Genomic DNA, 26007 nt, shown 5'->3' with positions numbered 1-26007 from the left:
GCCTGTCCCAGAACTAGCTCTTGTAGACCAGGCTGGCCTCAAACTCCCAAAGATCCTCCTGCCTCTGCTTCCCGAGTCCTGGGATTAAAGGCGTGCGCCACCACCGCCCGGCTAGACCTCTGAGTTTGAGGCCAGCCTAATCTACAGAAAGAGTTGCAGGACAGTCAGAGCTATACAGAAACCCTATCTCAAAAAAACAAACACACAAAAAAAATTAAAAATACTATATTAGTATTGCATTTCATATTATACTATTAAATTATAAAATCAGAAATGTCACCAACTATCTGAGTTATATACCTAAGTCTTCAAGACCAGCATTATTTAAAAAAAAATTAACTAGTTTGCTTTCAACACAGCTGAAAGCATATAACCAATAACAATCATTTAGAAACATGCCTGCTGCCTTGAACATATTAAACCCTTTATCTACAGAAGCAACCAAGTTTCAAAGTAAACAGTGAAATCATTACTGTAAGAGTCCCTGGCCTTGGAGAGTAAGAGGGGAAAAAAATTATCTATTTGTTCTCTTATGAGAGAAAGAAGGTATGGTGTTAAAAGAGTGGGAGGTGGAGGCTTTGGAGGAGATGAGGGAGGGGAAACTGGCCAAAATATATTCTATGAAAAGCTCTTCATTTTCACTAAAAACAAAAAACAAAAAAAAAACTTAAAAAATTAAAATGAAAGTGAAACGGGATTATGTTATACTCCCTTGGTTTAGAAGTCAAAGACAGACACAGACAGACACAGATACAATCAACGTCACTAGTTAGTTACTTGGCAAATCAGAATGTGCTAATAGCAAGACAGTCAAACTCACCTGAGCAGTCCCAATCGAAGTCTCAATCTGACTGAGAGCATGCAGTTTCTTCTTCATGCTGGTCAGGATTGCAGACCGAGGTGGAGTGACTGATATGGCTTGTGGTCTATTGATAAGGAGGTCTTCGTGTTGCCACTATTTAAAGAAAAAGGGAATGTAGTACTAGTAGAACAAAACCTCAGATAAATAAGCGAAGGGTAGCATGAGGTAAGACTGGGAGAAGACAGAAAATTGAGTGGCAGTGAAGGGACCATTAGTCAGTGAAAGTGTCACATCCAACTGAGAAGTTCCCTGACATGAGAATGGCTAGTAAACCTCAGAGATCACTAATACATTCAAACAGGAATTCTTAAGACAGCTGGTAAGTCTTATATTAGGTAGGCATGCCCAAAGACAACTGACCTTTCCAGATCTAGTGGCATAAACCTGTAATCCCAGCACTTGCCAAGACTGAGACAGGAGGATAACAAGTTTCAGGACAGCTTGAGCTACATTTAAAAACAAAATAACTTTAAAAAAGTATACTTTGTCTTTATGATGTATGTGTCAATCTCTAGGTAAGAGGATGCAGTGAAATTAGTTTTGGGTCTGGTAGGATTGTCTAGCAAGGAGACTAGACAGAAAAAGAACTCTTCACACTATCAAACCATTTTTCTTTTTTAATGTTCTGACAGTCATTTGGGCTACAACTAATACAGGAGCTGGGGGTATAGTTTAGTGATGCATCTAACAATGTGTAAGGCCTTGGATTTGATTCCTAGCACCAAATAGCAGATGATAATCTAATAGTTATACATTATGCTTATAGTTTAAGTGTGCCCAAATTTAAAAATGAAGAGGATTCCTAACAAGTTTCCCTTAACGTTAACTGTCAATTTAAAATTTTGGGCATTTGTTTTTTATTATTATTACTATGATTTTAGACAAGGTCTCATATAGCTAAGGCTGGCCCCAAACTTGCTACATAGCCAAGGATGAACTTCAACTTCTGATCCTCCTGCCCAAACAAGTGTGTACCACCAAATCCAGTTTATGTAGTACTGGACTTTGTACATGCATTGCCAACTAACATTCCCAATCTCAGCACTGATAAGTTTTAAGGTAATAACATCCAAAATGTACATTATTTCAAAGCATAAAACATTTTTGTAATTCATAAAGCATTACCCCACCCACCCACCCACAATGTGTGAGAAACAGGACTATTAATACACAACTAATATAAAGTAAGAAAATAGCTAGTGAAAATAAAACCACCAATAGAAGAAAGACAGTTTCACTGACCAAAGTGAAACAAAATAACCACTGCTTATGCCAAAACTGATTCCAAAAACTAACATGTTCCAATGCCTTTAACTTTTTTGATGCTATTGATATTGTCAAAGCCTATATTTATCAAAGAATAAATAAGGAAGCCATCCCTCAGTCACACTGTGCATACCATCTTCACAGATAGTTGCCTAACTCTCACAAGTCATCTTCCACAAGGGATAGCACCCCTCTATCTATAGGTAGGATATCAGAACTAGGTTTGGTTAGAACCTAATCTGTTATCCCAAAGCCTGTGCTAACATGAGAAAATAAGTATCTATAAGCAGTTTTCAAAATAAAGGCAGATTTACTTAGATCCAAAGCTATATATTGTATTTGAAAGCATCGTAAAACCTATTTAGAGATAAATTTAATCATAATCCAATAATACAGGATGAAGATCGACCTATATCATGAATAAATACAACTGTTACAAATTATATTCATGATCAATACTCATTGTTACTCAATACATTAACTGCAAACACAAAAATAATCCTGAAAGTATTCACTTTGGTTTGGCACAGTTGAGGCAGTTTATATACATTTTTTTACACTGGCATACACTGTGTATAAAGAAAACCACACTAAACAGCAAACTGCTCACCTGGAACATGGCGATGTGCAGCTGCACCCGCTGTAAGCTTGTTTTACAGGAAGAAATGCTGGTTTCCAGTCTGCGCACCAGGTCATGCTTCTTCCAGGCTGTATCATAGGAGCTAGCTAACACGGTAGCCCTGTTCATTACCAACTGTGAGAACTTCCCTACCTGGATGTTGTGCTCTACAGCTTTCTTACACAGATCATCTACAGAAACTTTGCTTTCAGCACCAAAGTCCTTTGCCTCCACCTGAGCGATGATATCTACACCTAGGGCACTGATAAAGCTACACAGTGTGAGCCCAAGGGCTTGGTTTGGAAGTCCAATCAAGAGCTGCCTTACAAAGTCAGCTGTAAAGGCCTTGATAGGCTTGGCCATTTGGTCTTCACTGAAGCAAGAGTTTCTAAAGAGAGTTTTCACATTGACAATCTGCACAGGTCCGTTAACTGTATTTTGATCTTCAAGTGAACTTGATCCTAAAAAACAAAAATCATCTTAAAACAGATCCTGAATGTTAAGATTAAACTGCTTATCTGAAGCACTGAGAATTCACATGTGTGCAAATAAAACAAGCCTGATCCATCACAATCCCTTCAAAAGTGCTAACACAGCCTAACCCAGTATGCTAATATTACCTGACAACGTTTTAGAAAAGGTACCACAGAGCCTGAAGAACTCCTTTATCGTCTGTAGTCTTTTTAAAAAGAAAATCTCTTCTAGCACCTGACGGTGATTATCATCATCAAAAAAATTGACTTGGGTACTCCTGGCTTCCCGGATAATATCAATCTTCCTCCAAGCTACAGGAATTTCCATCTTGTTTAACTATGCAAAAAGAAAGAAGGAATGTTCACTTTCCTGTAAATGACTACTGCACTTAACACCTTTCATAAAACCAAGTTAATGTTTACCTTTTCAACTAATAAGCCAAAAGCAGTTTCAACTTGAGCAAACATGCCATCAAATGCTACCAAAAGCATCTGGCCAGCTGACATTTTTGGTGTTTCATCAACTGAACCATTTCTTGGTTGAATTAATTCACCATACTGAGCATGCAGCATTCTAGAGAAAAAGAAAAGGGTATTAAAAACCTCACCTGAAGGAGAATTTGTTTGGGGCAACACAAAAGCCTGTAAGTCTCAGAGGTGCTGTGCAAAATCTACAGAGGCTAGCAATATGGGAACTGCTATGAGAAAATAGTATTTAGTGCCAACTGCATTATAAAATCCATGACTTCAATTCAGTTTTAATAATATGTAATAACTACTTATGTGACCTAAATTTTACAAAAGTGTGAGTGATACCTTAAAAAATACTACATTAATATATAAGACTGTCAAGAATAACCTAATTCTAAAGTATAGACCTATAGAAATTGTCAGGTGCAATGGTGTCATAGCCAGGCAATTGGAACTAACTTTAGACAGTAATGGAAATACCTGCCACTTGGAATATGCAGTTTTGAATTATGCACATTTCAAAACTTAAAAAAAATTTTGAGCATGGCAGATGACAACTTTCATAAACAGCAAGGCATGGTGTTACATGACTATGAACCCAGCAATGGGAGGACAAGACAGGGGGATCCTGCAAGTACAGCCAATCAGTGACTCTTACAATTTAAAAAAAAATAATAATAATAAAGAAAAGAAAAGCAGAACAATACAGCAAGACACTTGACATCAACCTCTAGCTTCTACATGTACAGACATGGGCACATGTACTTGCATTCACACACCCAAACACACAGCAAATAAAGTGAGATCTGAAATTCAGTAAAAGATATGCCGAGGGGCTGGAGAGATGGCTCAGAGGTTAAGAGCACTGACTGCTCTTTCAGAGGTCCTGAGTTCAATGCCCAGCAACCACATGGTGGCTCACAACCATCTGTAATGAGATCTGGTGCCATCTTCTGGCATGGAGGTTGAACACTGTGTACATAATAAATAAATATTTTTAAAAACAAGATATGCCAATTTAAGCCAACTTTTTTGGGGGGGGGGAGGAGACAGAGGGAAAGCGAGACGGGAGCCTGTCCTAGAAATCACTCTATAGACCAGGTTGGCCTTGAACTCAGAGGTCTGCCCGTCTCTGCTTCCAGAATGCTGCGATTAAAGACGTGCGCCACCACTACCCAGCTTAAGTCAAATTTTTTTTTAAAGATTTATTTCTTTTTTCTTTTCTCTTTTTTTTGATTTTCATTCTTTCTTTCTTTTTTTTAAATATTTATTTATTGTGTATGCAATATTCTTTCTGTGTGTATGCTTGAAGGCCAGAAGAGGGCACCAGATCTCATTACAGATGGTTGTGAGCCACCATGTGGTTGCTGGGAATTGAACTCAGGACCTCTGGAAGAGCAGGCAATGCTCTTAACCGCTGAGCCATCTCTCCAGCCCTTAAGTCAAATTTTTAACCATTGCTTAAAATGATGATACTGCTATTATGTGAATATTTTAAACAACTTTTAGCTGGTACTGTCTACGTTATTATACTCTTATGAAGCTACAGCTAAAAAGTAACAGGGGAAAAAAGAGAATTTCTAAATGCAGCACTGACATGAAGGAATTGTTCCTACATTTTTGTTGAAAGATATGTTCATATTTTGTATTTCCTGTATTATTTAAGAAAAAAATCATAGGGGAAAAATACTTCAAAATAACTAAAGGGGAGGCTGTTAGAATGGCTAGATAAAGGCAGATCCTATCAGGTTATCAAAGCCCAACGACCTGAGTACATTCCACAGAACCCAAAAAAGGTAGAGACATGCAACTGACAAAGTAGTTCCTCTGACCTACAGTGGCAAGAGAACCTCCCCATACATAATAAAAATTAAACAAGGGAAAGAATGTAAACCAGAATGAGCAGATGCAGACATCACACATGAGGGGAAAAAAAAAAAATCTTCACTCCTTCCTTTGCCATGTAAGGAATTTGCAATTCCCATGTAAGGAAATCAAGTAGGCATTATTTCTGTCCCTCCATGCCCCTCACCCACTTATATTTTCTGCAGTGAATTCAATGTCAGAATGCCAAAGAAAGAGATCCTAAATCTCTAGACTAACAAGGGGGCATAGGGCTCAGTCACAACAACAATGTAGATCTGGAGAGCTATGTAACCTTAATGGGTTCCAAAGAACCCATTATAGAAAAGCATACAATGTTTAATCTTCCAAACATAAATATGAACTAAATTAAAACTTTGTCTGATGTGGGGTACCCATTTCATCAGTCAAGTTCACCTCAGATGCTTCAATGGCTTAAAAAAAAACTCACATTGAGAGCTGGCAAAAGAGCTCACGGGCTAAAGGTACTTGTCAAACAAGCCCAACAACCTAAGTTAGGCTCCAGAACCCATGTAAAAGTGGAAGCAGAGAACTGACTCTATAAATATGCCTTCCGACTTCCGCATGTGCACCAGAGCACCCCAACCCCCAGACACACAAATAGAAAAAATAAAACAACCCAATACATGCACTGAACTTTATGCATATACATGTAGCTAGAGCAACAAAAGGATAGTGGTGTGCACAACAAAGACCTGTATAAAGCTACTAAAGGGAACAGACACTAAAATGAGTACGTGTTATTAGCGAAATACAAGCATGTTCCGTGACTTTCCCACTGCCCATTTCATGACACTGCTCTTGTACTATAAGCAATAAACATGCAAGTAAGGTCAGACAAGAGATGAACTTGCACGTGACTGCAGACAATCTCAAATGAATCTGTAATTATTATGAAGTAATGGATTTTTTTTTAAAGGCATGACCATGTATCAGTAATCAGATTTGTCCTAAAAATTGAAAGTAAATTTAATTAGGTTAGAGCTCAGAATCTCATTACCTGGCTGCCTCCTAATTCCTACCACCTCTCTTTTTCTCTGACAGGATGACTCAAACTGGCCACGTCCTTGCCTTAGTCTTCAAGGCCCTGGTATTACAGGCATGTGTCACCGCTGCTGATCTGCCAGCTGGCTAGCTCGCTTACCTGGCAACATCGATATAATGAGCATGGGTTTCTTCTTCAAGTCCCATGGCTGTATTTCGTAAGTAGGCTTGAAGCGACTCAACTAGAGTCTGCAGAGGAACTCCGTCAGTTGTCTGCTCAATGAGACTGTCTAGCTCATGTAGCATACTTTCTAAGGTGCATTCCCCCTTCATTAAACATCTAAGTGCTTCTGGGAATATGATTTGCCGGAAATTTGAATTTAATTCCTATAAAGAGAATATATATATATATATTAATGTTTCTCCAAATTTTAGATAAGTTATACATTTGATAATGCACTCCCATAAATTAAAAACAACTTATACAGGGCATTGTGGCACACACTTGTAATCCTAGCATTCAGGAAGCAGAGTCAGAGGGACTGCTGCAAGTTTGAGGGTTGCCATAAATCTGAGATAAACTACATGGTAAATTCCAGACCAGCCAAGGCTACAAAGAGAGACCCTGCCTCCAAAAACTAAAAACTGTTAGGTTGGATGTGGTGGTACACACCTTTAATCTTAGCTCTTGGGATTAGGAGGCAGAGGCAGGAGTTCCAGCCCAGCATGGGCTACATGGTGAGAATACAGGCTAGCCAGAGCTGCATGAGATCCCGTCTTAAAAAAAAAAAAAAGTATACAAACCTACACTCTGGCCAAACTACAGTGGCTCCTGTCTTTAATCCCAGCACTCAGGAGGCAGAAACAGGTGGATCTCTGTGAGTTTGAGGCTAGTCTGGTCACAAAGTGAGTTCTAGGACATCCAGGTTGTTAACACAGAGAAAACCCTACCTCAAAAAATTAAAAAAAAAGCATATATAAAAAGGGAAATGAGACCCCATCTCAAAAAACAAACCAAAAAATTTATACAAAGCCACACTCTCGTCGGACAGTGGTGGCACACATCTTTAATCCCAGCACTCACGAGGCGGATCTCTGAGTTCAAGGCCAGCCTAGTCTACAGAGTGAGTTCCAGGACAGCCAGGGTTGTTAACACAGAGAAACCTTGTTTCAAAAAATTAAAAAGCAAAACAAAAACAAAAGACCTATGCTCCAATCCTTATTTTAAATGGATACTTAAGCAATATTCAACAACTGAATTAACTGCAAACCTCACCCCATCACTGCTTTATGTGCACACAATTTTAAGCAAGACCTCAACTTAGAAAACTCAGGCCTTGTCTTTCCTGATGATCTGTTCTGCTGCAGGGTTGTTTGTTGAAGTTGTTATTTTAAGACCTAATTTCAAAACTGAGGATGACCTTAACTTTCTGATCTTCCTGCCTCTATTTCCTGAATACTGGGATTATAGGCATTTGCAACCACTCTTGGTTATGTGGTTCTAGGGATCAAACCTAGAGTTCCTTGCAGGCTAAGCAAGCACTCTACCAATCGAACTATGTTCCTAACCCAACTTATAAAATGTATACATGTTCACCTGCAGGGATGTGTATACTCCATTGGCTAAATGAACAGCTTCAGATGCTTCTACTGGGTTGGGAATATCCAAGTCCTGTGGTACCAGATGGCACTGCTTCAGTAACTGCACCAAACAGGTGACATTTCCACTCATACTACACAGTTCCTCCAGGAACCAGGCTCCATCCCGGGATGTCAGATCAACCAGTTGCTCCCCAGCACTTGAAGCTGCACCTTCCATCATAAGGTTGCGCCTATGTGGGCAATAAAAAAAGATTTGATTAGGTGTTATATAGACTAGAGAAGAGTTAAAAATCTGAAACAAAGTGACTCTAACACAAGCCAAAACTAATAGTATTCTAAATTTGGGATTAAAACAAAACAATGATCTAGTATGAAGCATGCTAGCTCACCTTGTAAGAGTACAAAGGGCAGAAATGATGACACTTGCTAGACTCAGAGACCCTTCTTCTCCATTCTCGTGAAGGAAAACTTTAATGCAACGCTCAATTTCTTTTAACTGATCTTCACAAACTGGCACAGTGACAGCTTCTTGTTTCAAGCGCTCCACTTGTCTAATCAATCTGCTGTTTATGTCTGCTGCATACCGCTGAAGGGTCATTTCAGTGGCAGTAATAAACTGACACACTGTTGGAGGTGGTTGAGGAGCATACTGTATTTCATACCTATAAAACAAAGCAGATGCTTGCTTATATTAATATTCCCCTACTTGTAAATAACATTCACACTATACAATATACAGAAAAATTTCATTCTATCCTCAAAAATTACAAATTATTAATTGTATTTCATATAAACTCTCAAGAACATAAGCTATTTTGTAAGATGGCTTATAGGGTAATACAATCAATGATGTGTAACTTCCTTAAATAATCCTGCCATGCAATGGGTTTCTGATCCTACTGCACGCACTGGCTTTGTGGGAGCCTAGGCAGTTTGGATGCTCAACTTACTAGACCTGGATGGAGGTGGGGGTTCCTTGGACTTCCCACAGGACAGGGAACCCTGATTGCTTTTCGGGCTGAGGGGGGGGGAGGGAAATGGGAGGCAGTGGCGGGGAAGAGACAGAAATCTTTAATAAATTAATTAATTAAAAAATTAATTAAAAAAAATAATAATCCTGCCATGCTAACATTTGTATATACTAATTAAGAAAAACAGTGTTTGTGGCTTAAAAGAGAAACCCTGAATGAACTCACATTAATACCCTCTATCTCTCTCTGCAGTACTGTAGGAATAGAACCTATAGTCTTACACATGCCATATTTACAACACTGAATCATATCCAAGTCTTTAGTAGTTAGAGTCAGTCTGCCTTTATGGATAAGCATCCTCTTAAGAAAAATAAATAAATAAGCCGGGTGGTGGTGGCGAATGCCTTTAATCCCAGCACTCGAGAGGCAGAGGCAGATGGGTCTCTGTGAGTTCGAGGCCAGCCTGGTCTACAGGATAGGCTCTAAACCTACAGGGAAACCCTGTCTCGAAAAACCAAAGAAGATTAGATAGATAGATAGATAGATAGATAGATAGATAGATAGATCGATCGATCGATCGATCCATCTGGGGGTGCTAGCATGAACCTGTAACCTTAGCTACTTGGAAGGCTGCCATAGGACAAACTGTTTCAAAGAGCAGGGTTTAAAGAAAAAAAAAGGAAACAAAAACAAATCAACTTCTATTAATCATTTTTTTAGGAAAAAAAATGCAACTGTGCTGGTTGGTTTCTGTCAGCTTGATATAAACCTAGACTTATTTGGGAAGAACAACCTCAGGAGAAAATGACTACTATATAGCCTGTAAGAAAGTCTTTAGAGCATTTTTCTGCTAAATGATTAATGTGGGAGAGCACAGCCTACAAAAGATGGGTGCCAACCCATCGATGCAGGCAGGCTGAGCAAAAAAAGCAGTAAGCAATCTTCTTCCACAGTCTCTGCACCAGCCCCTGCCTCCAAGTTTACTGCCTTGAATTCCTACCCTTTCTTCCTTTGATGCTGGGCTACTGTGAGATTCCCCTCTATACACTGTGATTTTGTTTTATTACCATTGGTTAAAAAACAAGCTGCTTTGGCCTAATAAGATGTAAGATACACTACTTCCTCCTCAAGTTGCTGTTGGTTATACTCTTTTTTTTAAATTTGTTTATTAATTATATATAGACTTTTCCCTGCTTGCATGCTGTAGGCCAGAAGAGGGCAGCAGATCTCATTACAGATGGTTGTGAGCCACCATGTGGTTGCTGGGAATTGAACTCAGGACCTCTGGAAGAATACTCAGTGCTCTTAACCTCTGAGCCAGCTCTCCAGCCCAGTTATATTTTTTATCATAGCAAAAGAAAGATGCCCTAACTAAGACAGCAACCTATAACACAACCTTGTTTCCCTCAGTGTGCAAAGAAGAGAAAAAAATGCCTTCAACTTACTTCCTATAGAGTTCTTGGCAACGCTCTACTGTGGTGTTGCAGATGAGCTCTTCCATCCAGGCCTTCCACTGTTCAATTCGGTGTTTCTGAAAAATGGCTTTTGGATACTGCAGAGCGACAGTTGCATAGTGATGCAGCTGTTCCAGACAGCCACGGAGCACAGAACGCCTCTGCTGCAGAAGAGCGCCAACTTCCCCTTCCAGCTGCTCGCACTGGCTGATGAGGTGGGCTTGGCCAGCATTCTGTAGAAAGGCTGTTGCTGGTACATAGCTTGGGGGCCCTTGTAGTAAAGATAGTCACAAAGAAACCATTTCAAGTCAGTAGTCATTGAGAGCACAGATTAGAATCCCATCCTTTCAAATATATACAATGTCAGAACCCACATGCTCACATACCAAGGTCCATTTGTGTGCTTATCTCCTGTAGCAAACTTGCAAGCTGGGTTGCTTCTAAATTATTGAATGCGGCCTGATAATGTGTTATCCACTGTTCAAACTCATTCAGCTTCACCTGGATTGCTTCCTGAACAGCTCTTTGCTGGGTCTGTAGTTGAGTATGCTCAGAATATCTGATCAGGAAACCAAAGCCAAAGATCACTTGTAGCTCTTTCTTCTATCTAGTAAAAACTGGACTTTTTGAAAACTTAAGTCTAGTTAGTGCCTTTGTGGGGAGGGAGTGTTTCTGAGACAGGGTTACTCTGTGTAGCCTTGGCTGTCCTGAACTTGCTCTATAGACCAGGCTGACCTTGAACTCACAGAGATCCACTTGTCTCTCTCTCCCTCCCAAGTGTTGGGATTAAAGATGTGCGCCACCGCCGCCAGGCTAGCACCTTCTGGATCTCCAGGGCCCTGTTCAAAGTCCCCTTCCTCTTCCAGTTTGCTCCAACACTGCAATTTCCTCAACTATGATCACAACATTTTAAATAAACTCTAACACATATGCTGAGTTTGTGATTCCTTGAAAGAAAATTGCTGGATCTTTGTAGTCTGAGAGCTTGTAGCAATGCTAGGTACTTGCATATTCAACTATTGGGGGTATCTGCTACGTGAGGGTCATTCACCGGGATCCCTCTAGCTGTATGCTTTTTAAAGATTTATTTACTTATTATTTTCATGTGAGTATGTCTCCATAAAGTTTATGTGTAAGAGCCCAGGGAAGTAAGAAGAGGACTGGATCATCTAGAACTCAATTTATAGACTTGTGAAACACCACAGGGGTGTTGGGAACCAAACCCTGGTACTAGGTAAGATAAGCCGATGCTCTTAACTGCTGAGCCATCTCTCTAGTTCCTGTATGCTTTTGTTAAGCTCAAAAAAGCAAATGCAGTAACTGCCACTGCACAAGCGTTTAAACGAATACAAAAATTCTGTTAGCACATACTGAGAAGTACAAATCAATTATTATTTTAAACCTGTGTTGCAGTGTACGCGATGGATGGTCCACTCCTTCAGCTCCTTCTAGAAATTCTATTTCCTCCAGCAGTTTGCCCTGCAGTTTTTCAACATCTGTCAGCTGCTCCTGTAGGCTCAGGTATTCATCTAAGCTGCTGTCTAGTTTCGGAAGCACAACCAGCATTTCATCCCGATTCTTAAACCAGTTCACCTGGAAAAAGGGTTGTGATCAGAAAGACTTAGGAACTGTCAGAGGTTAGATAAACTGTAAAGGTTGTTACACCTGTGTGTTTGTTTTAGCTAAAGTCCTTAGAACTGGGTTTGTGGTAATGCCCCCATTTTACAAAGATAATCAACACATGTACATTAGCTAGCAATAAGTAAACAGATTCACAGGCCACAGAAAATAAACCTGAGATCTGTAACTATTGAAAGGGAAGAAAAGCTATTCAATTATTCAAATAGAAACAAAGTGTTTGATGGTGAAACATACCATTAATTCCAAAGAGTGTAAGTGTGTCTGTGTGGGAGGACCAGACTAACAGAGATGATGTGGACTCCTTATACCCAGAGAAGCCCTAACATACTCAACCCTTACGTCCATTTGCACTGCTTAAAAAAAAAAAAGAAAAAAAGAAAATGACAGTGATATTATATCCCTGGGCTTCACCTTAATCTCAGCAACTCTGGAAGAAAAGAGGCTGCGGGTAATCTCACGTTCCATCTCTCGCTTGCTCTGCTTGCTCTCAGCCTGTTGGCCACCTCCACCATAGACAGCACCTGCAAACCCAGCTTCACCACCAGCTGTCCAGTCCACGAGGGGATCATACACAAAAGCCTCCAAGAGCGTCAGCAGAGTCTCTCGGCCTCTCCGCATGATGTGGAGAACCTATTTTTAGAAATATTTTCAGTAAACTCAATATAGGCTTCCACACGAAAATGTTTTAAAACTTCATCCCATGGATTTTGCTCATTAAACAGTTATGCTACAGGGCAAAAGAGAAAAAGCATACCTGCTCACAGGAAAGCCTAAAAACACCTTCTACTCCAGTTACACCCAGTGCTGTTTCAATGTTTTGTGTCATTCGAAAAGGCACTTTCTCAGGAACTCTAAGGCTTTTACCTTGAAAAGATAAATCATTATATTTTTGCCCTAAACATCAAAAAAAAAAAAAACTGACCTTCAAATAAATGCAAAAGCCTATTTTATCTTACCTTTTTCAAAGCAAACATTGTAATCTATGTGAACTACTTCTCCAGTTGTCATATCTATGAGGACATTATCCAGATGTCTGTCTCCAAGGCCAATTATGTAGCCAACCATAGACATGACAGCAGTAGATCTTGCATAGGACTAAAGATGGGAAGGGAACAGATAAACATCATGAGCCAATCTTCCTCCAACAGGCACTAGATAATCTAAAAATCAGTATAATGCCATAACCCTACTCCCCCGTTCTAAAATAAGACAATAACCACAAAGCACTTCAGAGGCATGCTCAGGAGAGAAAGTTGCTGTTTTTAAGGATTTAGTTCAATTTTTAATTACATCTGTGTGTGGAAGTGCACATTAGTGCAGTCCAGAGAAGCCAATATAAAGACATCAAATCCCCCAGAGCCGGAGTAACAAACAGGCAGTTGTGAACCTCTTGACATGGGTAATGGGAACCAAACTTGGGTTCCCTGAAAGCAGTCCACACTCCTAGCCACTAAGCTCCATCACCATCCTCAAGAATGCTGTGGCAGTTTTTTGTCTTTGTTTTCTTGAGACAGGGTCTCACTACGTAGCCCTGGTTAGCCTGAAACTCTCTATGCAGACCAGGCTGACCATGAACACACAGATTATCTGCCTGCCTCTGGCAATGAGAGGTGGAGACCATGCTCATCCCAACCGCCATTTCTTTTAAAATAAAGAACTTCAGCTTTCAATATTCACCTTTTAATTTCATCCATCATCCCTTCCACCCTTCCCTCACAGTCATAGCCACACTTTTATAACTCTCAAGTAACATTCAAATACAGGACTCGACTATAAAGTCTGGAAGAAAGAGAAAAAACCAGAAAAGCTGACAAAGAGGATCAGATCACCCACAGCCAGAGTAACAATGATGCACCTAACCCCAAGTGCCGCGTACCTGTGTGACTCTCCACCACTCATCAGGAGTGGTACAAGATGACCAGAGCTCTTTGGCCAGGAGGTTTGGGGGTGTGGCCTCCATTAACTCCTCCAACACTGCCTTCATCACATGCAGGGGCCAATCCCTCCTTGATACATCCAGGCTAAGGCCAACTATTTTCAAAGCAGGGCCAATTTTACTATAGTAAAGTTCACTAGGACGAGGTACAATGCTGGGATTCTGAGGAGTTTGGTAGGAATCTTGGGCCTTAAAATTTTTTTTTTAAAGAAAAGATTAATTTTACTTGAGGAAAAGCAAATATTATAAAGCATTTTTTGAAAGTTCATTTTAAAATTCAATCTATTTTTAATAACACAATTCATTTATAAAGGCATAATCCACTAGTACATATTTTCAGTCTTCACTGATGATAAACTCAGTATGAAATAAACATAGCTATTAAGAAATAAGTTCCAAAGTTTAAAAACAGTCCCTCTAGCCACTAACTTTATCTTACACTTCATTAACTGTATTACAGGTCTGTGCTTACTTTAAAACTCAACTTCCCAGGCTAAAGATACAAATGGGTTTGGCAATCTTGGGGCCATGGAATTAGATGCCCAAACACAACAATAAAAATGAAAAAAAGCAAGCATGACCCCTTCCAGCTCCAACAGCTCTTATCGGCTGCCTGCACAGTGGCTTTGGCTAACCTGGGACCCCATTCAGTTTTGCTGCTTAGCATCATATAAACTGCCCAGATACACAGTCTGAATCAAATGATAAAATTCACAGGTACAAAATAGGACACTGTAGTGATCAAGTAGGTCCATGTCAAAACTTTCTTATTTAAATACTGGAAGTAATAGGGGTTTCAAAGTTTTCTATTATCTATTAATTTAATTTAAAAGCTCATAAGAGCGTTTAAAATCTGAAATATCAAATTTCTGAGCAATTAGCAACTACATATCTTTAAACTTTACTGCCCAATAAGGAATATCTCACCACAACTTGATAAACCATTATAAGCATGCAAATATGCTTGACTTTACATAGTCACCTGAGAATGCCCTGACACATACTTGTTCATACATACTCCAGTAAGAATACAGGTGCACTTGAAATTTACCCAACCTTTTGTGCTTGTAAGGCAGCTTCTCGCTGTTGCCATCGTTTGTAAAGACCGAACAATGGCGTGGCTCCATCCACCCACTGGATCAGTCCTGATCTTGTTCCCAGTGGTGTTACAGAATAGTGTCGTGCATGGAAACGGGGTGTTTCCTGCCGATTAATTGTAGCAAACATAGTATTTACAATAGATAAGAACTGCATGATTCTCTCATCCAGATGTAAATCCTCCAATCCTATAAAAAACAAAACCAAAATTACCAGGATGGGTAACAAACAGGTCTGGGAATATACCACTGCCTGCATTTTCAGTTAAGAATAATAAACAAGTAAGGCAGACCTATAAACATCAACAAACTCTATTCAGTGGTATTAGCATTAGTTATTCACACTAAGTTGTACATAGTTGGTCTGCTTATATAAATTCATAATCAAGGTGCAGAGGGCGAAATATTGTGACATGCAACTAAATGCCATTCAAAATTACAGAAGACATAATACAGAATTTCATCTACAACAGGCTTGTCTTAAATGTGCATGCCAACTCACATGGACACACACAGGCATACACATACATACACCGTTAACAATCATATGTTTGTCTTAAAAACATGACTTAGTTCTAACTCTACCTTTGAAAAGGTAAGGATAGCTCTTCCCATCTGAGCCGAGAAAGAGGAGTTTCTTGGGCTTCGTTTTAGTTGGTAAGATGGTGATGGTTCCTCCCACACTGTGAATTGTCACAGTGTCTCTGGCTGAGACTTCACCAGGAAGTGCAATTTCAGTGTTAGTCATGGCAGCCAACCAAGGGCTGATCTCATCAAGACGCAGGATGTAGCTTGCACGTTTCTGCGCTCTCTGCTGCAAACTCAGCATTATCTATGTTCATAAGGTGGAAAAACAAGGTCTGCATTCTGGTACAACACATTGCATTTGGCATAAAAGCAAAACAAAACACCCCATAAACACCTGCTGTCTAGTTCCTATGTTTGACCCTAGAAATGTGGACCACACTCAAAGCAGGGAGTACTGTGCTAATATGTTGTATGAGAGCACTACCTTAAGATACCGTCCCCTTTCTGCCAAGTAGAGACCTCAGGGAGATGGAAAGAAATTCCCACAGAGGGTCACTATGGTGCTATGAGTTATGCCTCAGCAACATCAAAAGAAATCAATAAGTTCTTGTTATAGCACAAAGGCAGATATGGCCTTGGGACACCACCTGCAAAGTCACTGACACAGAGTTATAAGAACAATACAGCTCAATCATGAAGCCAATTTTTAAGACACTCTACCAAACCAAACAGACAATTTAACAGAAGTAACAGTTTAGGGCTCTGACCCTTTGAAATACGAAAAGACCCAGGAAAAGTATTGCAAATAACCAAAGGGAAAAATCAATGTATCATGCACAGATCTATCCCCAGGGAATAAAGTATCAAACATAACTCTACCCCTACTCCTGTTTGTAGCTAATGTATACCTGAATCAACAAACTAATAACATATAAACTTAAAGAGCAATCTTCAATAACTTTTCGTTATAAAATTAAAAGAAATAACAATCTCCCCTTAATCCAGACAATAACAGATAAACTGGCACATAAACAGACTATTGTTTAGTTAAATATGGAACATGGATGGAAAGTCTGGAGATTGAGAAATGTAGAGTGCTCACCTAGCATACAAGGGCCCTGAGATTTGACAGCCACAAAAACAAAAAAAAAAAAAAAAAAAAAAACAGCTACCACCTTAAAAATTTGTTTCTCAGTAATTTATCTCATACACATCAACTTTAAAGGTACTGTATCTCCTCCAGGTTTTTAGCTTTTCTAACAAAAACAACAGCTAGAGAGATGGCTCAGAGGTTAAGAGCACTGGCTGCTCTTTCAGAGGTTCTGAGTTCAATTCCCAGCAACCACATGGTGGCTCAAAACCATCTATAATGAGATCTGGTGCCCTCTTCTGGCAAAGCGTAATGCAGGCAGAAGACTGATTTTATTTATATATATACGTGTGTGTGTGTGTAAATCAAAATTTATTAGGAAAGCAGAGAAAAATGTATAGTTCAATAAAATCAATTTTAAAAATTTAAAAAAGAAAGAAACTGGCATTGAACTATGGACAACTGGTCCCACCTAATAAACAAGCTGAATATACCTCAGAAACACCATAGTCTGTGCTAGTTTTCTTGTCCAGTACTTTGGGAGATTTCCTCAAGACTTAGAAGTTTTCTTTTTATGTATTTTTTAAAAGTATTTATTTATTTATTATGTATACGATATTCTGTCTGCATGTATGCCTGACGGCCAGAAGAGGGCACCAGACCTCATTACAGAAGGTTGTAAGCCACCATGTGGTTGCTGGGAATTGAACTCAGGACCTTTGGAAGGGCAGGCAATGTTCTTAACCGCTGAGCAATCTCTCTAGCCCTTATGTATGGTTTTTGAGACAGGCTCTTTCTACCTAGTTCTGGCTATCTTGGAACATACTATGTAAAGCAGGCTGGTCTCAAATTTAAGAGATCCACCTGCCTCTGCCCCCCAAGGGCTGAGATCAAAAGTATGCACCACCACTCCTAGTGAGTTAGCAGTTTTCATTTACTGAAGCTGTGTATTTGTGTCTTGTGTTTTTCGTGGCAGTAAAGCTCAGCAAAGAAACCAATTAAAACCAAAAGTGTCAGAGAAATGAGGAACAAGGAAAAGCAAGAAAAGTATGATAGATAAAAAAGGAGCTCTCGTGACTGCCAGTGTCACTGCTATGAAGGGAAAGATCATAAGTAAAACAGAACTAAGTAGAGCAAGACAAGGATTCTCAAATATCTAAATCTACAAATAATTCCAATCAGCAAATTGAATTGTTATATTGGTTAGAAAAAAGGTCAAATAAATATTAAATCCATTTTATCACTCGGGGTGTTTCAGGCTTCTGAATTCTTCAGATTTTAGGATATCAATATTAATCTTACTGTACCTCACTAAATGAAAAATATGAACACTACTCCAAAAGCTTTGGATTTTGGAGCATTTCAGATTAATGATGCTGAACCTAAAAAGTATTAGAAATACCTACTTCTCCCCTTAAAAACTACAGTCATAAAAATTCAAATTTCTAATCTCCTAGGGTTAGAAACAGCTAGACTTACAGTAAATACCTAGTATATGGGCATAGTATTTGCCACCCTCCCTGCCTTCCAGTCACTAAATTCTCGAAATGAGTAATTTTCTCTATTGTACTTACCAGCAAATAATCACAAGATACCTTCAGTAGGCTTATAAAACCTTTTTTCATGTTCTATGGTGAGGGCATAAATAAAATCTTTTCTCGTGTTCTATGGTGTGTCTCATGGGAAACGTTCCACATTAACAGTGCTTTTGCAACTACTCTGTACCTCTTTAAATGGAATCCAGCTGCTTCCAGGCTTGGCAGGATTTGATGGGGTCTTCAGTTTTTCAAGGGCGCTGTCAATGGCATCACCATAGTTATCCTGAAACCACTTTTCATGAGGTGTCTCTGCTGGAGCAGCAGTGATGCTCCGAACATGCTCCAAAGCAAACACAATAGGCTTCATCAACGCTGTATGCTTCTCTCGCATGATGGCAATTTTCTCTTCTCTAACCAAAGACATTCACATTCAAAAACTTTATTTATTAAAGTTTTCTATATACATGAGACATTTAAATGCATCTAGCATTGAGTAAATAGTATCAAAAAAACAGGCAAATAACTTTCATGTAACACTGTAAGAAACCAAAAATAGAAAAAAATAAGCTTTGCTTTTCAATTATGTTGGAGAATAGGATCTAGACCCTAATCTCAATCATTTTTAAAAAAGAAAATATGCAAAATCAACAAGACACCCGATGCAGACGTGAAGACTATCAAACTCCTGACGGGAAAAGGGTTTCTTACACTAGATTTAACAGTGATTCCTTAAATATGGCACCACTTAGACTAAACTGACAATTCAAAGTGATGACACACGCTTGCAAATCAAGTATCTAACAAGGAACTCCCAGGAATTTTTTCTAGCCAGGTGGTGTTGGCGCACATCTTTAATCCCAGTACTCAGGAGGGAGAGACAGAACTCTGAGTTCGAGGCCAGACTGGTCTACAGAGCAAGTTCCAGGATAGGCTCCAAATCTACAGAGAAACCCTGCCTCAAAAAAAAAAGCTTCAACAACCAGAATGTTTTTCTAAAAACTCCCACATCTCAACAACAAAACAACTTAATTCAACATTCTGCAAGGATATCCGTTGATCAATGACAGAAAAAGAAGCTACACATTATATGTTATTAAAAAAAATAAAAATTGAAACTACATGAGGATTATGAACAAAACTCCCAAGAAAGTGCTAAATGTTAACTGAGTGAATGGCTCAGGTGGTAAAAATTTGCCGCACAAGCATGCAGAGTTGAATTAGAATCCTCAGAAGTCATGTAAAAGCCAGATGATGTGATGGGAGTGCTGTAATCATAACACATGACAGGGATATGCAAGGTAAAGAAAAGAGAATCCCCAGAAGCTCATGAGTCAAGTAGTCTCGTACATACAGCAGAAGACAAAACAAAAAGTAGAGAAGTAGAGGTTCTGCCTTAAATAAGGTGCAAAGGAGGCCTAACACCCTCTGACCTCTACAGAAAGGCCATGGCATGCATGCACACACCATGCATTAAACATACATAAAATTAAATGTTGGCAACAATAGGAGAAAACCAGGATCCTCATTAAAGTTATAACATAAAATGGCACAATCATTGCGGAAAAGACTCCTAGGCTTAACAAGATAATAGCATTGGACATCAAATCGACAGCATTACATACAAAATAATCCAAAGCAAGGGCAGACAGATACTGCACATTGCTCACACAGCTAAACCAAACCCAAATCTCTACTAAAAGATGAATCAAACAGCAAACAGTAAAACCTGGTTCACAAGGGCTAACACAATGGCTCAGTAGTTTAAGGGTATTTGCTGCTAAACTTGAAAACCCAAAGTTTGATCTCCGAGACCTACTGGTAAAAGAGAACACCCAACTCCCATAAATTGTCTTCTTTCCTACATATGCACAGCATACACATATACATAAATGATAAAATGTTCTAATCTGGAGAATCTATCTATACAATGTGGTATTATTCACTAACCATGTAACAGACCCATGCATGCCATAGCAAGGTAAACCCTGAAAACATGGCGCTAAATGAAAGTTACAAAAGGACAAATACACCGATTCCACTCATGAGACACCTAAAGCAGGAGAGTTCACAAAGCAAGAAGTAAGAACTAGAGGTAATGAGGAGGAAAGTTGGGGCAAACAGAGTTTATTACTGAGTACATACAGAGCCTTTCTGGAATTGGGAATGATTCTAGCAGAAGGTAGTGGTGATGAAAGCACGGTACTATGAATGCATACTGTAATGCCACTTAACTGAACAGTTAAAAATGGTTAAGACTATGAATTTGGTTGTGCTGATTAACACATTATAAAGAAAAAAAGTAAAGAAAGCAATTGAAAAGATGGCTTAGCAGTAAGAGCACTGTCCAGCAGTAAGAACACTGTCTGCTCTTATAGAGAATCCAGATTCAGTTCCCAGCACCTACACGGCAGCTCACAACCATCCTTAACTCTAGTTTCAGGGGATCTAATGCTCTCTCCTGACTTGGGTAGGCACCAGGCAAACGCGTGGTACACATATATATCTGCAGGCAAACACTCACACACATAAAACAAGTGAGTCTAAAAGGCAGAAGTAGTGAAGGAGTGAAGACATACTTGCGCAAGGTGTTGTTGTTCTGGACTCTCTTCACCTCATCCTCCAGCTGCTGAATGCGTCTCAGGACATACATGTGCTGCTGTAACAAAACTCCCAGCCAGAGCTCATCCCAGAGCACAGTGACCCTACGTAGCTCTGCCACAAGCATCTGAACCTGCAGACACAACACATCCATATGGCTCACAAGGCAGCATCAAATCAGACACGGGTAATGCATATCTCATAGAAAACTCCTCAGAAACATATCAACATAGATTAGTGAGACAAATTCTGATTATTCGTAAAGCTTTGGTTCTCTGATATGATTCCCCTGAGATATTAACTTTAGGGTTTGGGGAGGAGGTTGCAATGAATACTACTTTAAAACAAATTGGTTTTTAATACCTGTAAAACCATCGTTGGGTTGGCAGAGGACAGTTTATCTACAATTTTGCTGTAGCAATCCTGCATCATGGCCTGGTCTTCATTTAAACCACTTTTAGGTTCATCTTTGTTGCTATCCTGAGATGCAGGAGGACTTCCTCCTTCACATTCAGAAACCAGCAGTTCTTCTCCTTGAATATTTCCAAGTAAAGTAGGGATCGCAGAGGAAAACTTATTTCCTACAGTGGAATGCAACAGGGATACATACACACACTTGGTATGGAAAACAAGAATAACATAATTCACAGTCACAGGGCAGTGCATGATGCTAAAGATTATGGTGTTCCGCACTTTCACAAGCTGAGCTTTTCACGTATGTTTATAAATACTATAAACTAACAGGGGAAAGCTGGAGGAAGATGGAAAGCAAACAAGAAACCCTCCCCAGGCAGAGTGTAGAGTGGGGTCTAATGTTTACTTTAAACAGCTCTATGCCAAGTTCCTGGTATATTGTAAAGAGTAACAATAACATGCAAAACATGTATTATAGACACACATTAGTTACTTCTTCAGTAAGTCAGAACCACTACCAAAAAAAAAAAAACAAAAAAAAACAAAAAACATGGTCTCAACTTAAGAAGACATCACCCAAAGAGACTTAAAATTTTCTAGTAAAATTAAGCAGCAATATTTTAGCTAGGCAAGGGAGTGCACGTCTTTAACACAAGCACTCTGTGGTGCAATACCAGTCTGTTCTACATTGAGTAACAGGCCACTAGGGTGAAACAGTGAGACTCTATCTTAAATAAATAAAAGTATTTTAATGTTGCATACCTGAAGCCTGGGATTCACTGCTAAGTGATATGGTTCCTACTATTGCAGGATACAGTATGAGATGTGGGGAATCTTGGGCCACACGGCAAAGGAGGTTACAAATACTCTGGCGCACATATACTTCAGGGTGGTTTAAGCGTGAGAAAAGCTGTGGAATAATTCCTTCAGGAGAAAATGATAAAGTGATTAAAACCTATGAACTTTGGGAATGCAAAAGGATAAAACCTGATGTATGTCAGCATCAGCACAGATATTAAGGAAGCCAAAGTTCTCCCCGTGGTAACAAGACCCATACAAAATCATTTTTGATTGCAAGTCTGCTTAGGGTAGAACTGTAATCACAGTCCAGAGCAATATAATATTGAATGATATGCTCAACATATGTCTCAAAGAAGGTAGATGAGGTGACTGTGACTAAATTCTCCACTTATTTTCACCACCCTCTCGAAAACTGATTTCTGATAATAAAAAGCTTCAGCCTTTTAGCTTCTCAGTTTTCTACAAGATAGGAGAAGAGATGTTCATGAGACATCAAACGGTCCAGTATATCCTAAGAACTAGCCTGGCTATTCTCTAACATCTTCAAATAAGGAACATAGAGAAACTATTTCAAGCCGGGCGGTGGTGGCGCACGTCTTTAATGCCAGCACTTGGGAGGCAGAAGCAGGTGGATCTCTGTGAGTTCGAGACCAGCCTGGTATACAAGAGCTAGTTCCAGGACAGGCTCCAAAAAAACCACAGAGAAACCCTGTCTCGAAAAACAAAGAGAGAGAGAGAGAGAGAGAGAGAGAGAGAGAGAGAGAGAGAGAGAGAGAAACTATTTCAATCCCACTCAGAAACAGATTAATTAAAAAGAGCATCTTAATTTGGTCATTACCTCTCCATGGAGCAGTAGGGGTTGTCTCCAAGCCATGTTCCAGATACTGCCGGAGCTCACCAGCATGCTTCACCAGCAGTCTGAGCAGTCGCAGGGTAGCCATCACAATCACATCATCAGTGCTCTGCTCTGCTCTGCGACTTAAGTGGAGTCTGGGGTCATCCTCATCTAACAGAATCTAAGTGAACAATAAAGGGATAAGGAAACCATTTCTGTTACTACTCCTTTTGTCTAAAGGAAAGAAATTCCAAATAATTTTCTTTAGAAGACTGTGCCACCTACTTGCCCAGCGTTGAGCTTAAGGAAAGTAAAATATGCACTGCAAGATAGTTTGTACAGGCTGAAGATTCTATCCACAACTTTCCTCCACACTTTAATAACACCTTCAGTTGCATTTTCATCTAGTTCAGAAAGCCACGGGCAGCTTGATATTAACTGCCGCCAGATAACATCAACCATGTCATCTTCCTCATTATCTTCACTTTCTGTAATCTGAAGTGTTATATCTTCATCCTAAAGAAATGTGAACATAGAATACTTCAGAAATGAAAGAAAGATACACAATCAGATTACCACATGGAAAGATTATTCTCATATATGATATACTGAATCCATTATTAAGTGTCTCTATGATATACTTACAAACGCAGCCAATAAAGTTTTAAGTGTTTAGGCAAAATTTAAAAGACTTCTCATTTTCTGTATTTTAAATGCTTCTAAACTACAATATTCTGTCTGTAGAAAAATTTGTTCAAAGGATGTAAAAAAACAGAATAAACACAACTCTATTTACAATATTGTAAATATACATCACAACAGCTTTAACAGAGATTCATGGGTACAATTTTAGAACAGAACTCAGTCAACAGAATTTAGCCTTGCAAATAAAACCCACACCTTCTTTGAATGCTGCATCTACATATTCAAAGCTACAGAACTACAGAACTTATAGGATACTTTGAGGAGGGGCAACACAGTGCAGTTCACCCAGTCCACTGTTCCCCATTTCAGCCAATTTATGGCAATCACCAGTGGCAGAGAATATCACAACTCTTGCCTACTAGCACATGCACACTCCCACAACCCAGGTCATTTAATTGATGTTAAACACACATAAAGAAGAATTTGGGGAGGGAGATGCCCCCCATGCAATGTCATACTTTAAAAGTTCCCAGGTAGTCTTGGAAAGAGACATTTTCCGAGTTCTGGGGGATTAAACCCACAGTCTCACTCACATACACTATAAGTGTGTTTTTACCCTAAGTATACTACCAGCCCAAGAACCTAACTTCAGAACAGAAGAGTAATTAAGAGAAAGTAAATTTACACAAAAGGAACTTCACCTATTTTCATCAGAACCATAGAGAAACTACTTGATTTCTCAAGAAATTCTGATCTTAGGAAAAAGATAACTACATATCATCTTAAAATTTGAGATTTTTATTTGCAACACAAACAACTTAAACCTCATTCACTATTTAATAAAGTAGCCAATTACTGATCCCAGTGGTGGTGACCCACTCCTTTGATCCCAGCAGAGGCAGGCAGATCTCTGTGAGTTTGAGGACAGCCTGGTCTACAGAGTAAGGTCCAGAACAGGCACCATATAGAGAAATCTTCTCTCAAAAGAACCCAAAACAAACAAATGTGGCCAATTTCCTCAACAAAAAAAAAAAGTTACAACAGGAATGTTGGAACTACTCTCCCAAAAATCACTGTATCATGTTTTCCTTGCCTGAATTCCTGCTGGCCGACATACTGCTTGTCCAAGAATACCATATATTCTCTCTTTCTCTTCTTCAGTTATAGTATCTGGAAGCAGATTTTGAACTTCAGATTTTTCTCTAGGCAACAGACGAACACCTTCTCCCTGACTATAAAAATAAACAAGTCATCAAGTATTTCAGGTACCAAAACTCTGCAAAATCAACATTATATATCTGTTTTGCAGTGTCTTACATTAACTGCATATTGAAACATACATACCTGGCATTGTCAACCACCTTTCTGCCCCACCTATAAGCCCAACTAGCCAATGCTGCCCAAGATTTGGCTACTTCTGGTGCCTGCACTGAAGACAGATGATACAACTGTCCCAAAATGAAGTCAGGTTCTCCAACTCCAATATGCACTGCCAGGACAGGAGAAATAACAAGAGCTCAGTGTTACGTTCTTAACTTCTAGTGGTGTTCCCATTGACCTGTTAAGTCTTTATTAATTGTAAGCAAGTAATAAGTCCAATATATCACAGTACATAAATTGTTAACGACCCAAATTTGGGTATTTGTTTTGCAGTGTGACTATATTAAAAGGCATCAGCTTATGTAATCATCTGTGGACACACCCATGCCTATAATGACATTATCTTTAGCAATAGCTTAGGTGTTGGATGTACTGTAGAAATGTCTTATATCCTGCTCTTGAGTGTTAGTCTCTCATGACTAGAACAATTTTAAGCATTTGGTAAAAACAATGCATGGGTGATAAGCATACCATAGAGACCAACAGGGTAAACAGATCTTTACTTCCTTTCTACAGAAAGAAAACTGCTTGGTTTATTGAATTCATATGCCATGGTTTTAAGAGATATCTCTTATGAATATAAAGAACTGTTTAATAGATACACTAGAAATATTTTTTTTAAAAACTAGTGCAAACCAACAAAATACAATATAAGTAATTTAAACCCTAAGGTTCTTCACAACAAAAATGTAGGTGTGTAAGAAATCAGTTTTCTCCAGAACCGATTAGGATGTAGGTCAGTAAAATTAGCATGCATGAGGTATGGAGTCTATACCCAGTAAAACACATGCATGCATACACACACGCGCGTGCACACACACGCACACACACACACACACACACATACACACACATACGTAGATAGCGTGTATGAGACATGGAGTCTATACCCAGCAAAAAAAAATTATAAAAGTGGAC

The 26007-nt window shown here is 39.2% G+C and overlaps 1 protein-coding gene across 3 annotated transcripts in view; it reads right to left on the bottom strand.

Moving 5' to 3' along the window:
• Positions 1-26007, bottom strand: part of Smg1 (SMG1 nonsense mediated mRNA decay associated PI3K related kinase) — a 103765-nt gene that overhangs the window by 12915 nt on the left and 64843 nt on the right. For 2 of the 3 annotated variants that reach the window (XM_041665966.1, XM_041665965.1), the window contains 24 exons: positions 25054-25198; positions 24803-24941; positions 23350-23580; positions 23068-23245; positions 22191-22352; positions 21378-21595; positions 20993-21147; positions 18604-18826; positions 15846-16092; positions 15220-15449; positions 14104-14352; positions 13184-13322; positions 12982-13091; positions 12639-12857; positions 11989-12179; positions 10973-11145; positions 10578-10857; positions 8551-8823; positions 8157-8391; positions 6720-6946; positions 3644-3794; positions 3368-3557; positions 2739-3208; positions 821-955 (listed from right to left, as the gene is read on the bottom strand). In XM_041665966.1, coding sequence (XP_041521900.1) covers positions 821-955; positions 2739-3208; positions 3368-3557; positions 3644-3794; positions 6720-6946; positions 8157-8391; positions 8551-8823; positions 10578-10857; positions 10973-11145; positions 11989-12179; positions 12639-12857; positions 12982-13091; positions 13184-13322; positions 14104-14352; positions 15220-15449; positions 15846-16092; positions 18604-18826; positions 20993-21147; positions 21378-21595; positions 22191-22352; positions 23068-23245; positions 23350-23580; positions 24803-24941; positions 25054-25198 — 4970 coding nt within the window. Of the gene's footprint in view, positions 1-820; positions 956-2738; positions 3209-3367; positions 3558-3643; positions 3795-6719; positions 6947-8156; positions 8392-8550; positions 8824-10577; positions 10858-10972; positions 11146-11988; positions 12180-12638; positions 12858-12981; positions 13092-13183; positions 13323-14103; positions 14353-15219; positions 15450-15845; positions 16093-18603; positions 18827-20992; positions 21148-21377; positions 21596-22190; positions 22353-23067; positions 23246-23349; positions 23581-24802; positions 24942-25053; positions 25199-26007 lie in introns of those variants that run through there. The other variant, XM_041665967.1, reaches the window with a different exon arrangement.

The sequence above is a fragment of the Microtus oregoni genome, unplaced genomic scaffold (assembly GCF_018167655.1).
Source record: "Microtus oregoni isolate MIOR12 unplaced genomic scaffold, Mior012 000016F_ref0000370, whole genome shotgun sequence".
NCBI classification, from domain to species: Eukaryota; Metazoa; Chordata; class Mammalia; order Rodentia; family Cricetidae; genus Microtus; species Microtus oregoni.
The sequence above is the reverse complement of the archived record's forward strand: the minus strand, read 5'-3'. Positions and strand labels throughout refer to the sequence as shown.